The sequence below is a fragment of the Sipha flava genome, unplaced genomic scaffold (assembly GCF_003268045.1).
Source record: "Sipha flava isolate LNK unplaced genomic scaffold, YSA_version1 79_pilon_pilon, whole genome shotgun sequence".
Classification (NCBI taxonomy): domain Eukaryota; kingdom Metazoa; phylum Arthropoda; class Insecta; order Hemiptera; family Aphididae; genus Sipha; species Sipha flava.
The window spans coordinates 500,067-509,961 of NW_020273620.1; the positions used below are offsets into that span (position 1 = coordinate 500,067).

Below are 9,895 nucleotides of genomic sequence, written 5' to 3' on the forward strand. Positions count from 1 at the left end.
TGATAAAACATGCACGCCGCACCACCACTGCATTGTTTTTGATTGCTTCGGCGTTTTTTTCGTCATCACTAGGCACTGAGATTAAATTAATGAATTTAATATTTGCCCAAATTTTGTTTTATTTTCAAATAATTAAATCTTATAAGATTAACAACAATTAACAACAAGGTTTTACACAATTTTCTAAATTTTTAGATAAATATAAACTTGTTAACTTATCCTACAAAAATGTTCGCAATCGTTCGTTTTTCGTTAAAAAAAAAAATTCTTTGATAAGCGACATTCCTTCCCATTACCCGTTTGTACACATATTTTACCCGTCGAATGAAATACTCACCGACACTCAACCGGAAATATCACAATGGTTTTCAATTCTCGCTTATACGTGTTGAAACGTAAAAATTATCATTTTTTTTTTCAAATGGTAAAATAAAATATAAACGGTTAAAGTCATTTATTTTGAAGAATATGCAAATTATCATATCTTCCGGTAGTTTAGATTCATTGATTAAGTAGTAATTGTTAAAACAAATGAAAATTTAAAAAATATGAAAATAAAATCGTAAATTACTAACTCACGGATAAAATATGGTGCATCACAATAAGTTAACGTATTAGATATTTTTCGTAGAATGTCTATTTTAGTATAAACACAGCTTTTAGTCAACATTTGTATTAGATTATTATCAAATTATAACTGTACACATTATTATTTTTCTACCGTTTGAACACAACGACTCAAGTTGATTTTGTAGAAAGATTGTCATTATGTTGAATTTTCGAAATAAACAAGTCTTGTGTTGAGTAGCCGACTTTGGCTTCATACAAGACAACTAACATAGAGTAAAAATATTGTACTCACTTTCAACAAAACTTTTGGTCCTTTTTTAATAAGACGTTATGAGAGAAAAATATAATGTATAGGTTCTTTCAAATCGTATGCATGTTAATAATAAATGAGTAATAGCATCAGATCCATTCACAATTATTTAAAAGCCTCTCATTTTAACTTAAAAAATCACCACGTCGTATAATTTTCAATTTCAATTTCAAAAAGTCAAAAATCAGCTGAAATTATAACTTATATAATTTTAATTATTCGTAGTGTTTTCGTATTGGTTAATATTCAAGACTAAATTTATGTATTTCATGCACAGAAATTAGTTTTCCATCAATGAATACGATTCAAAAGATTCTTCACGGTGTGTACTATATGTGTGGGTGATAACAAACTGATATCATAATACTGTTTCAATCGATCGTCAAACGCGATCGCATCTTGCGTCGAATGGGACAGGGAGATTGTAGCAGGATCGAAACGCGAACGTTGTCATTATCGCCGGATCTTTCGTTCGTAACATTTTCTCATATGGATGCTGCGTAACGAAAAGCGAGGCGAATGCGAAACGCAAACGAGTACACGGCAAACTGACGATATGTTGCGTTTCGTTTAATTTGAACGTGTATACATATGTATATATATATATATATATAAATATTACTTGATTTCACTCATATGTGGCGTGGTGGCATGTAATAGTACTACGGCACAGGGTACGATGAGCGTAAGACGGGTAGCGGTACACATACAATATTGTTATAATACTCTGGTTAATAAGACTCAGATTTTATAGCACTAAAAGGTAATTAAATGTAATCACCTAAAATTAGTAAGCATAATGAAACGCTTTACAAACATGTACAAAAAAGAAAAAAGATCATATTTAAAAAAAATAAATATTATGATTTTATTTTTTCATTGGTGTTTAATCAGATTTAACTTAAATAAACGGGCAAAACCCTCAGATCGGATGAGATACAGGAACGGGTAAATTACATTACTACATTGGTCTGTATAAAGCTTGAAACCAGTGTACCATACTCTTCAAGAAACTATTTTGAGTGAAAGGGGTCGATAGGATCCGTTTATATTTCTAAAGATAGCTGATAAAGTAGTAAAATCACATTTCTCAATAATTTGGATTGAACTTTTAATATTCTAACTTTTATAAAAAAAAAAAAGCATTTAGATAGATTAATCGAATATTTCAAGTGATTGGAATAAAACAGACGGAATTTAATTAAAATATTTCAAAAATTAAGAAATACCATTAAAATGAAAATATCTCAATTGATATTTCGATTTACTACGATTAATGAATATAAAATAACAACTAATATCATTTAAATATAATTTGTTGAAACACCTGAATCAAAATAAAATTTAATTTTTTTACGTTTATACAATTTTTTTGTGATACTAATTCAGTAGAATTTTTTTTTTGCTCCAAGCTTTAAACATGAAAATTGAAAGTGAAAGTTGTATGAATTTTCATCTACATAAATGTAGCCAATTTTTGTTGTACTATTAAAATTAATATTCAAACGCTTATAATTTTTTTTGTTATAAAGTTCAATTTTTTTCCCGAAAATCAGTAAGAAATATGCATGAGCAATTAATTATAAGATTTTCAAGACTTTTTGTCCTACAAAATTTTTTCGACATTTTTAGAAAAAGAACATGACATTTATAAGTTTTTATAAATTGCTTAAGGTAAATCAGACTATTTTAAAAATAATATGGTAAACATTAATAATATAAGCATTCAATAAAAATTTGAATTGACGACAATAATTAATTTTTTTGAGTTCCAGTAAAAATATTGGATTTTATTAAGAACCATATGTCATAAATGTTTTTATTTTTTTTTTTTGTAAATTTTCTTCATTTTTTTGCAATTATTAAGAAAATTTTTAGGAAATTCATTTAATGATTTCACAAAAAAACACATACGGTAAAATCAATATATTTTTCTCTTTTCACATAAAATCGAAAAAAAAAGTTGCTTAGGGATTTTTAATGTACAGATTCTAAAGGCATTATTGCTATAAAATAAAGCTATTTTAGTTATAAATTCGATTTATAATACTTAGAATAAAATGCATGACATTTAATTTTGCTTTTTTTTATATTTCAATGCATTTTCAGATTTTTCAGGTACTTTGTTTGCCATTTTTTTCAAAACACATTCTAAATAAACGTATTTGAAAGGTTAATATTTATTTTTATATTATATAATGTATTCCGAGGACATAGCTCAATTGATTTTATCTATGAGTAGTCATATTTGATTTTATTTATCGATTAATTTCTTGACAACTTTGCATAACTTGTGACGTACCATATATAGCAAATTAATTTTAGTAGTTAATTATAAAAAAGGTTAAAAATCGAATTCAACATGCTTCGGGAAAAACGGTAGATGTAATTTCAAAAATAATTGATGTGCTATACAAAAATTTGGAATTTAAAATTCTTATATCAAGTATTCAAAAAGGTTAAGATATATAAAAGGAGGATCTTCTTTAAGATTTGACATGTGATGGTTTAGTCCACTACAAAGTTGTTCCTATTTCATCTATAGATATTGAACGTAGCGTTTCTAAATATAGATATACATCGTCCGATCGTCAAAAAAGAAATTGTATCAGAGTAAATATTTTTTTAATAATTTAATAATTATTGGTTAAGAGCCCATTTTTAAGATTTTTTGGAATATATGTTGAGCTTTATTGCTTTATTTAAGGTGATTTTCATTGGTTTTGTATTGTTCAAAAATCAGTACTCTATTTATTACTCTTAGGTACTGCTTTAAAATACGTTTTACCTTGCGATCACAAACACGAACCACGACCGCAGTCAACGATCGTGAATCACGAATTGAAATTGCTTTCGCGTTCTTTTGGTTTAGTCTAGAGCAACGGTCTTCACTATGTATATGTACACAATATTTATAATATTTTGCTTACCACTTCGTCCAACGGTGTCACTTATTTTTTTCAAACTTGCATCTCATTTATTTAAATCTTTATAATCTGTATTATGGGAATTACAATATTTAGCAACACATTTAATCAGAGGCGGCTTACCCGATAAAAATACATTTTTTAAGTACATTTTGATTAAACACAATAAAATTTAGTAGGCATACCAGTATATCTATGAACATATTTGAAGATACATAATTAACGTTTTAGCGTTCAAATAGTTTTAATGTGATACGAGGGAAGCCAGAAAACAATTTTCAGGGTAAGTGGGGTGGTTTAAATTAAACTGCCCCGGTAAGATGTAAATGTTCAAACCATCTCTGCATTCAACCAATATAAAGTATCGGTCCTTACTACATTTGGCCATTGCAGAACTCATGTTTGAATGATCAAAGAAATCAAGGAGTGTTTAATCATAAATTAAAATAATTTCATATTATTAATTTTCAAAACAACAAGTCGAATGCTGCGTGAACAAATTTACATTACTGATGGTGGCAAGAAAAATCAATTAAATTTAATTTACATTACATTAGAAGGCGCGCGATCAAGGTTAGATCAGAGTTAGATCTTATATCTTCGTGATTGCACAAGGGAAAACGTACTATAAGTTTATCGTTATTCTTATAATTAAATTGAGTGATTTTGCATGGTCAAATAGTCCATGCTTGTATTTTATAAGTACGAAAACACATTTCCACACTTTTAATACTTTTTTTATAAACTAAATATAATAATTGTTCCTCAGTCAACTGAAAAGTTATAATTACTCCGTGTGTATAAGTTTTATTTAGAGAAATCATGACAAAAATAAATATTTAAATAGAACAAATGTGTTTTACTAAGAATAGAAATGTATAAACATAAAAATATAAAAATAGTAAATATTGAATTAAAATAAGTAACCGTACATGATAATATATAATACGACTATATTATATCAATTTATATCAATGACTAATGGCGATTACTTACTATAGTTTTGTTAGACGATTCGAAAATATTAGGTTGCATTATATATTTTATTATATATCGAAGTAAAAAATAATGGAAGATAGTTATTTATTTATGATTCCGTGTTATCAACAAATAGAGAATGTAGAACACCGAAATATTTTTTCTTGACTTTTCAAAAATATTAATCTATGTATTTATAGAGTTTTATTCATATAGGAATGATTTTAGGAGGAACGGAAAAAAGCAATCGACAAAATACTTAAAATGTTTAAATATTTTATCGATTGACTGAAAGTCATTGAGAAGGGGTGAAAGGGACAGAAAAAGGGGGATGTTATGGAGTAAGATGAGTGTTAACGTTTTCATCACTTATGAAGATAATAAAATATTGAAAATTCTGAGAAAAAAAACCCGTAAAACCAAAACGGGGTAAAAAAAAGTATTCCAAAAATTAGATATTATGAAGATATTCATTGGTTAAAAAATTTGAAATGAAAAGTGCTCTAAGTGTCATGATGACTAAAATAGTAGTGGTATATACTACAAATCCTCAAAATGTAATGAACAAATATATCCAGAACGCATAAAAAACTTCCACACCCAAAAATAAAAATGTATTATTTTGTTTTTAGAATCAATAATTATTTAAATATAAAGTAAAAAAAAATGATAACTTTTTTTTACATTATAGTTATAATAGTTATGAATTGATTAAATATGTACAGTTACATTTCTGTTTATCAGTATAAATATTAAAAAAAAATTATTTTATTTTATTTTATAATTTGTAAAAAATTTGCATAGAGACACTTTGTTTTCAATGGTAATTCTATTTTGAATTATTTTTCTAATATTCAATTTGTTATTTACATAAAATATAATATCAATTTAATTACGAATTTCAAAATTGTAAAATTGTTTTGTTTGTCATCAAATTGAATTTAATTACATTGGGCGAAAGTGCACGCTAAAATGGTGTGGTGTGATGTACCACGACCACAATAACACCACATCAATATATCCTGTGGGCACAGCCATATATGCATAATGGTACATATTAGGTCATGTGTTATTCTCCCCATACTTTTATTTTCAATCAATCTGAACTTTTTTTATACTTCGCCTTAATATTGAAGCATATTAACAAAAAAAGTAAATCTAATAAAAAAAAAATATGTGGTCCAAGAGGTTATTGTCTTCATAAAAATATGAAGAATTATGTTCATAATTAATCAATTTAATTTAAGTAAATAATTTAAATAATAAATATTATAACCTATTATTAATCTGAATCATTAAGATCATTTATTGGAAGTACCCCAACTAAGGTTTTTTATACCATAGTTTTTCGAAACTAAACATTTTAGTCCTTTTTTTTAGTTCTATATAAAAAATACGTGATTGACATAAAACGTGATGTTTAAAAGAAATATTTAAATTACCGAAGAATTTAAGTTACCAGATTTTTACTCTTTTAATAGGTTTGAACATTATATAATTTAAGATTTCGGATTAGATAATTAGGATTAATATCATAAATATGTTGAATATTCTATTATAATAATTTAACTAGAACCTATAAATCGATAAGTATATGACGTTTCTTGGTGTTTTCGTCTCGTAGCTTATGGGTTATATTTATGCATGTCTGAACCTTATTCGATTTTTTCAATCATCCTGTTTATACTCAAGGCATTAGATGTGTATAGAAAACTCTAAAAAAGGGCAAAAAACATCGATGTTTTAGTTTGATATATCGATGTTTCGACATCGACGACTATATAGTTATAATCAGGGATCGTAAGTTCATGCACTAAAAATCGCAAAAATAAGCATATAATAATGCACTAACTTTTGATCAAGTATGCATTAAAAATCCTTAACTAAGCATGAAAAAAGAAACGTTTATGGATTTTTTTAAAATAATAAGAATTATTCATTTATACTTTTTCTTCGATTACATTTTATTAAAATTATAATTAATGAACATGCGTTGCGTCGAAAATTGATAGATTTCAATAAACACGTCAATAAAAGGAGAAAAGTAGTGGTGCGCAATTACATTGTTTTCGAGGCACAGCTTTTAATTTATAAAATTGAATGTCATTAAAAAATAAAAATATTGATAAAATACTAAGATTTTATACACAAGTTCCGAAAAGTAAATAAGAATGAATTCAAACATTGATTGATCTAATTTTTTTTTGACTTCTACAAAAAACGATTTCGCTGAATTAACATAAAATAATATGCACTAATCACTCAAAAAAAGTCAACTATATGCCAAATATGCCAATACATGAAAAACATGCAAAAACATGCTTTATTAAACTTTAGATTTTTATTACCATTGTTATAAAACGGATTTTCATCTCAATTAGCATATTTTCCGATGTAGCAAAGAAAACATGCAAATGCATGAACTTACAAGACCAGGTTATAAGTATTGTTTTTAAAAAATATAAGTTAAACAATAGTATTTTAACTCTTAAATTTATTATTTAATCAAGAAAAAAGTACTCTGTACGGATAATAAGGTGTGCAACAGATGACAGCTCTAGAGGGAAAAAAATGTTTTCGATATTTTTAAATTTCGATGTTCTTAAATATCGATGATTTTTTACCGATACATCGAACTCATCGATATTTTAAAAATCGATGTATCGATACATCGAATATCGATGTTCAAACAATTTTGTCCATTCCTAGGAAACATTGTAAATACGGTTTATACTATAGCTAAGACATTTTTTTAGGTTACCTGAAGAATGCTTAAGAGAGTTAAATGAATACCTTCATCTCACATTCCATTAGAATAAAAACGAAATTATGTATTTATATTATATATGTATATTAAATTTTTTCAGTAATTAAAATATAAAAACATATCCCAATTTATTAAAGAAAATGCTTGTTTTTAAACGTCCTATACGGCTATACTTTTCTATAATAATTGTATTTAGGTTATATTCCCAACACAAAATTTAAATTTAAAATTGTTTTAATTATTTGTTTTCAATTACACACAAAAAAAAAAATCAAACATAATTTAATTTTTAAAGAAATGCATACTATTATGAGTTATTAAGTTATCTTTAATATATTTATAAAAATCTCATTATACGATATTTAATAAAAGAAATTGGTTTGTTACTTTGTTGTAGCAGTATGAACAGTATTTTTGAACAAGTCGGCCAAATGGAAGCTGATATCGAATGTAATCTTCCATCTGAACTAATTGAAATGATTATTTGCCATTTCGATGGTAGAACTATGCTTCAGTTCAAATTGTTATCCAAGAGATATTATGCTATCGCTAATAACGCATGTCATCACAATAGACTCTGGAAAAAAATTTGCAATAAAGAAATACCAAAACAATATATTTTTGATCTATTTAACAAACAAATCGATAAATTTGTTTCACTAGAATCGATTTCGGAAATTGAGTATGAAGGATTATATAAACACTGGCTTCAATGGCAAAACACTGTTTTCAATAAAATGCTTATAAGCGAGCAGCATTTTTTGGGTCTTGACAATATAAACATAATTGTTTGTCATAAACTCGAAGTCAAAGTCATATTTAAAAAGCATATGTGTATACTTTCGCTTATTGAACACGACAAGAAAGTCTGTATGGAAAATTATATATTAGAATCTTACAACCCAAACATGCAACAAAGTATTATGCCGAATTCTCAAACTATAATTAACCAATATCGCAAAGACCTGCAGAAACGTATGACTTACTATCGAAATGGTTTAGTCGTGTATACAGATCAGACACCGGGTGGAAATCCTAAGAAATATTATACCGTTCAACTCACATGCGCGAACACTAATACTTTTACCACTCAATCGTGGTACAATTGTTATTTAAATCTGAAGCCAAAATTATTCAAGAGAGGCTTGTGTTTTAAATTTAGAAGCATCATGTGTGCATCGATAGAGCATGGCCTGGTCATCGGACGGACACCATATGATGACATCATAATCTACGACATTTCCAAGAGATATTGCATGATTCTTCATTCATGGCTAGATGGTAAATACTCCAAGGCTACTGCGATGTACATATACTTGAATATTTTGTTTATAGGCACTGAAAATGGCTATTTGTTGGCATATCGTTTGAAATGTCGGGATGACTTGTTGAACCTAAAAAAAAGCAATATATTATTAGAAGATCGTTTAAATATTGGGCCAATCATAAAATTAGATATCATGGATTACATGAATATCAAAGCTGTAATAGTTGCATCGTCGTCGAAGGTTTTATGGATAAAAATCGATTAATACGTTAACTATATCATATATCTTAACAAACCATTATAAATACAATACTATACTTTTATTGAAAAAAATCACATGTATTTGGATGGAATGCATCTATAATAATAATAATAAATATCAAAATTATAATTAATATATATGTTGAATGATAAAAATTAAAAACTACTTAACTTATAATTAAAATAACATCAGGAAGCAAAAACTCCACATGTTATTCCAATAAAATATTGATGGTAAAATACATTAATTAATTTTACTATAAATTGTAAATAGTTATTATTTAATATACGTAATTTATCAGTAAAAACTGTCCTAATAATCATCATACTAATACTAAGACTAATATTAATAGTAAAATTTAAAACTAATTAATAAGTAAATTAAAATATAATAATATATTAACTAATATAGTTTAATAAAATTATAATTAATAAAATAGTTATATAAGTATAATACTATTACAGTAAGTATAATAATTTTCTTTCTTTAAATATAAAACAAACTAAAATAAGATAATTATTTAATTAATTTTAACTTTATATTAATTGGAAAACGGTGCTCAGTTCACTATGATTACGTAAGTTGTACATTATAAATTTAATACCCTTTATTTAACAGTAAAAACTGTCTTAATGATTATCCATATTAATACTAAGACTAATATTAATAGTAATATTTAAAACTAATTAATAAGTGAAATAAAATATAATTATATAATAATTAATATAGTTTAATAAAATTATTATTAATAAAATAATTATATAAGTATAATACTATTACAGTAAGTATAATAATTTTCCTTTTTTAAATAAAA

The 9,895-nt window shown here is 25.9% G+C and overlaps 1 protein-coding gene across 1 annotated transcript; it reads left to right on the top strand.

Annotated features, from left to right (window-relative positions):
* The first annotated feature begins 7,953 nt into the window (after positions 1 to 7,953).
* On the top strand, positions 7,954 to 9,084 carry LOC112692923. The gene has a single exon (XM_025567747.1). It carries the CDS (start codon positions 7,954 to 7,956, stop codon positions 9,082 to 9,084), a length of 1,131 nt encoding a protein of 376 aa, XP_025423532.1.
* The last annotated feature ends 811 nt before the right edge of the window (positions 9,085 to 9,895 follow it).

Excerpts from the sequence above, each read along its gene's own strand:
- LOC112692923 (XM_025567747.1), top strand. The coding sequence starts at position 7,954 with ATGAACAGTATTTTTGAACAAGTCGGCCAAATGGAAGCTGATATCGAA.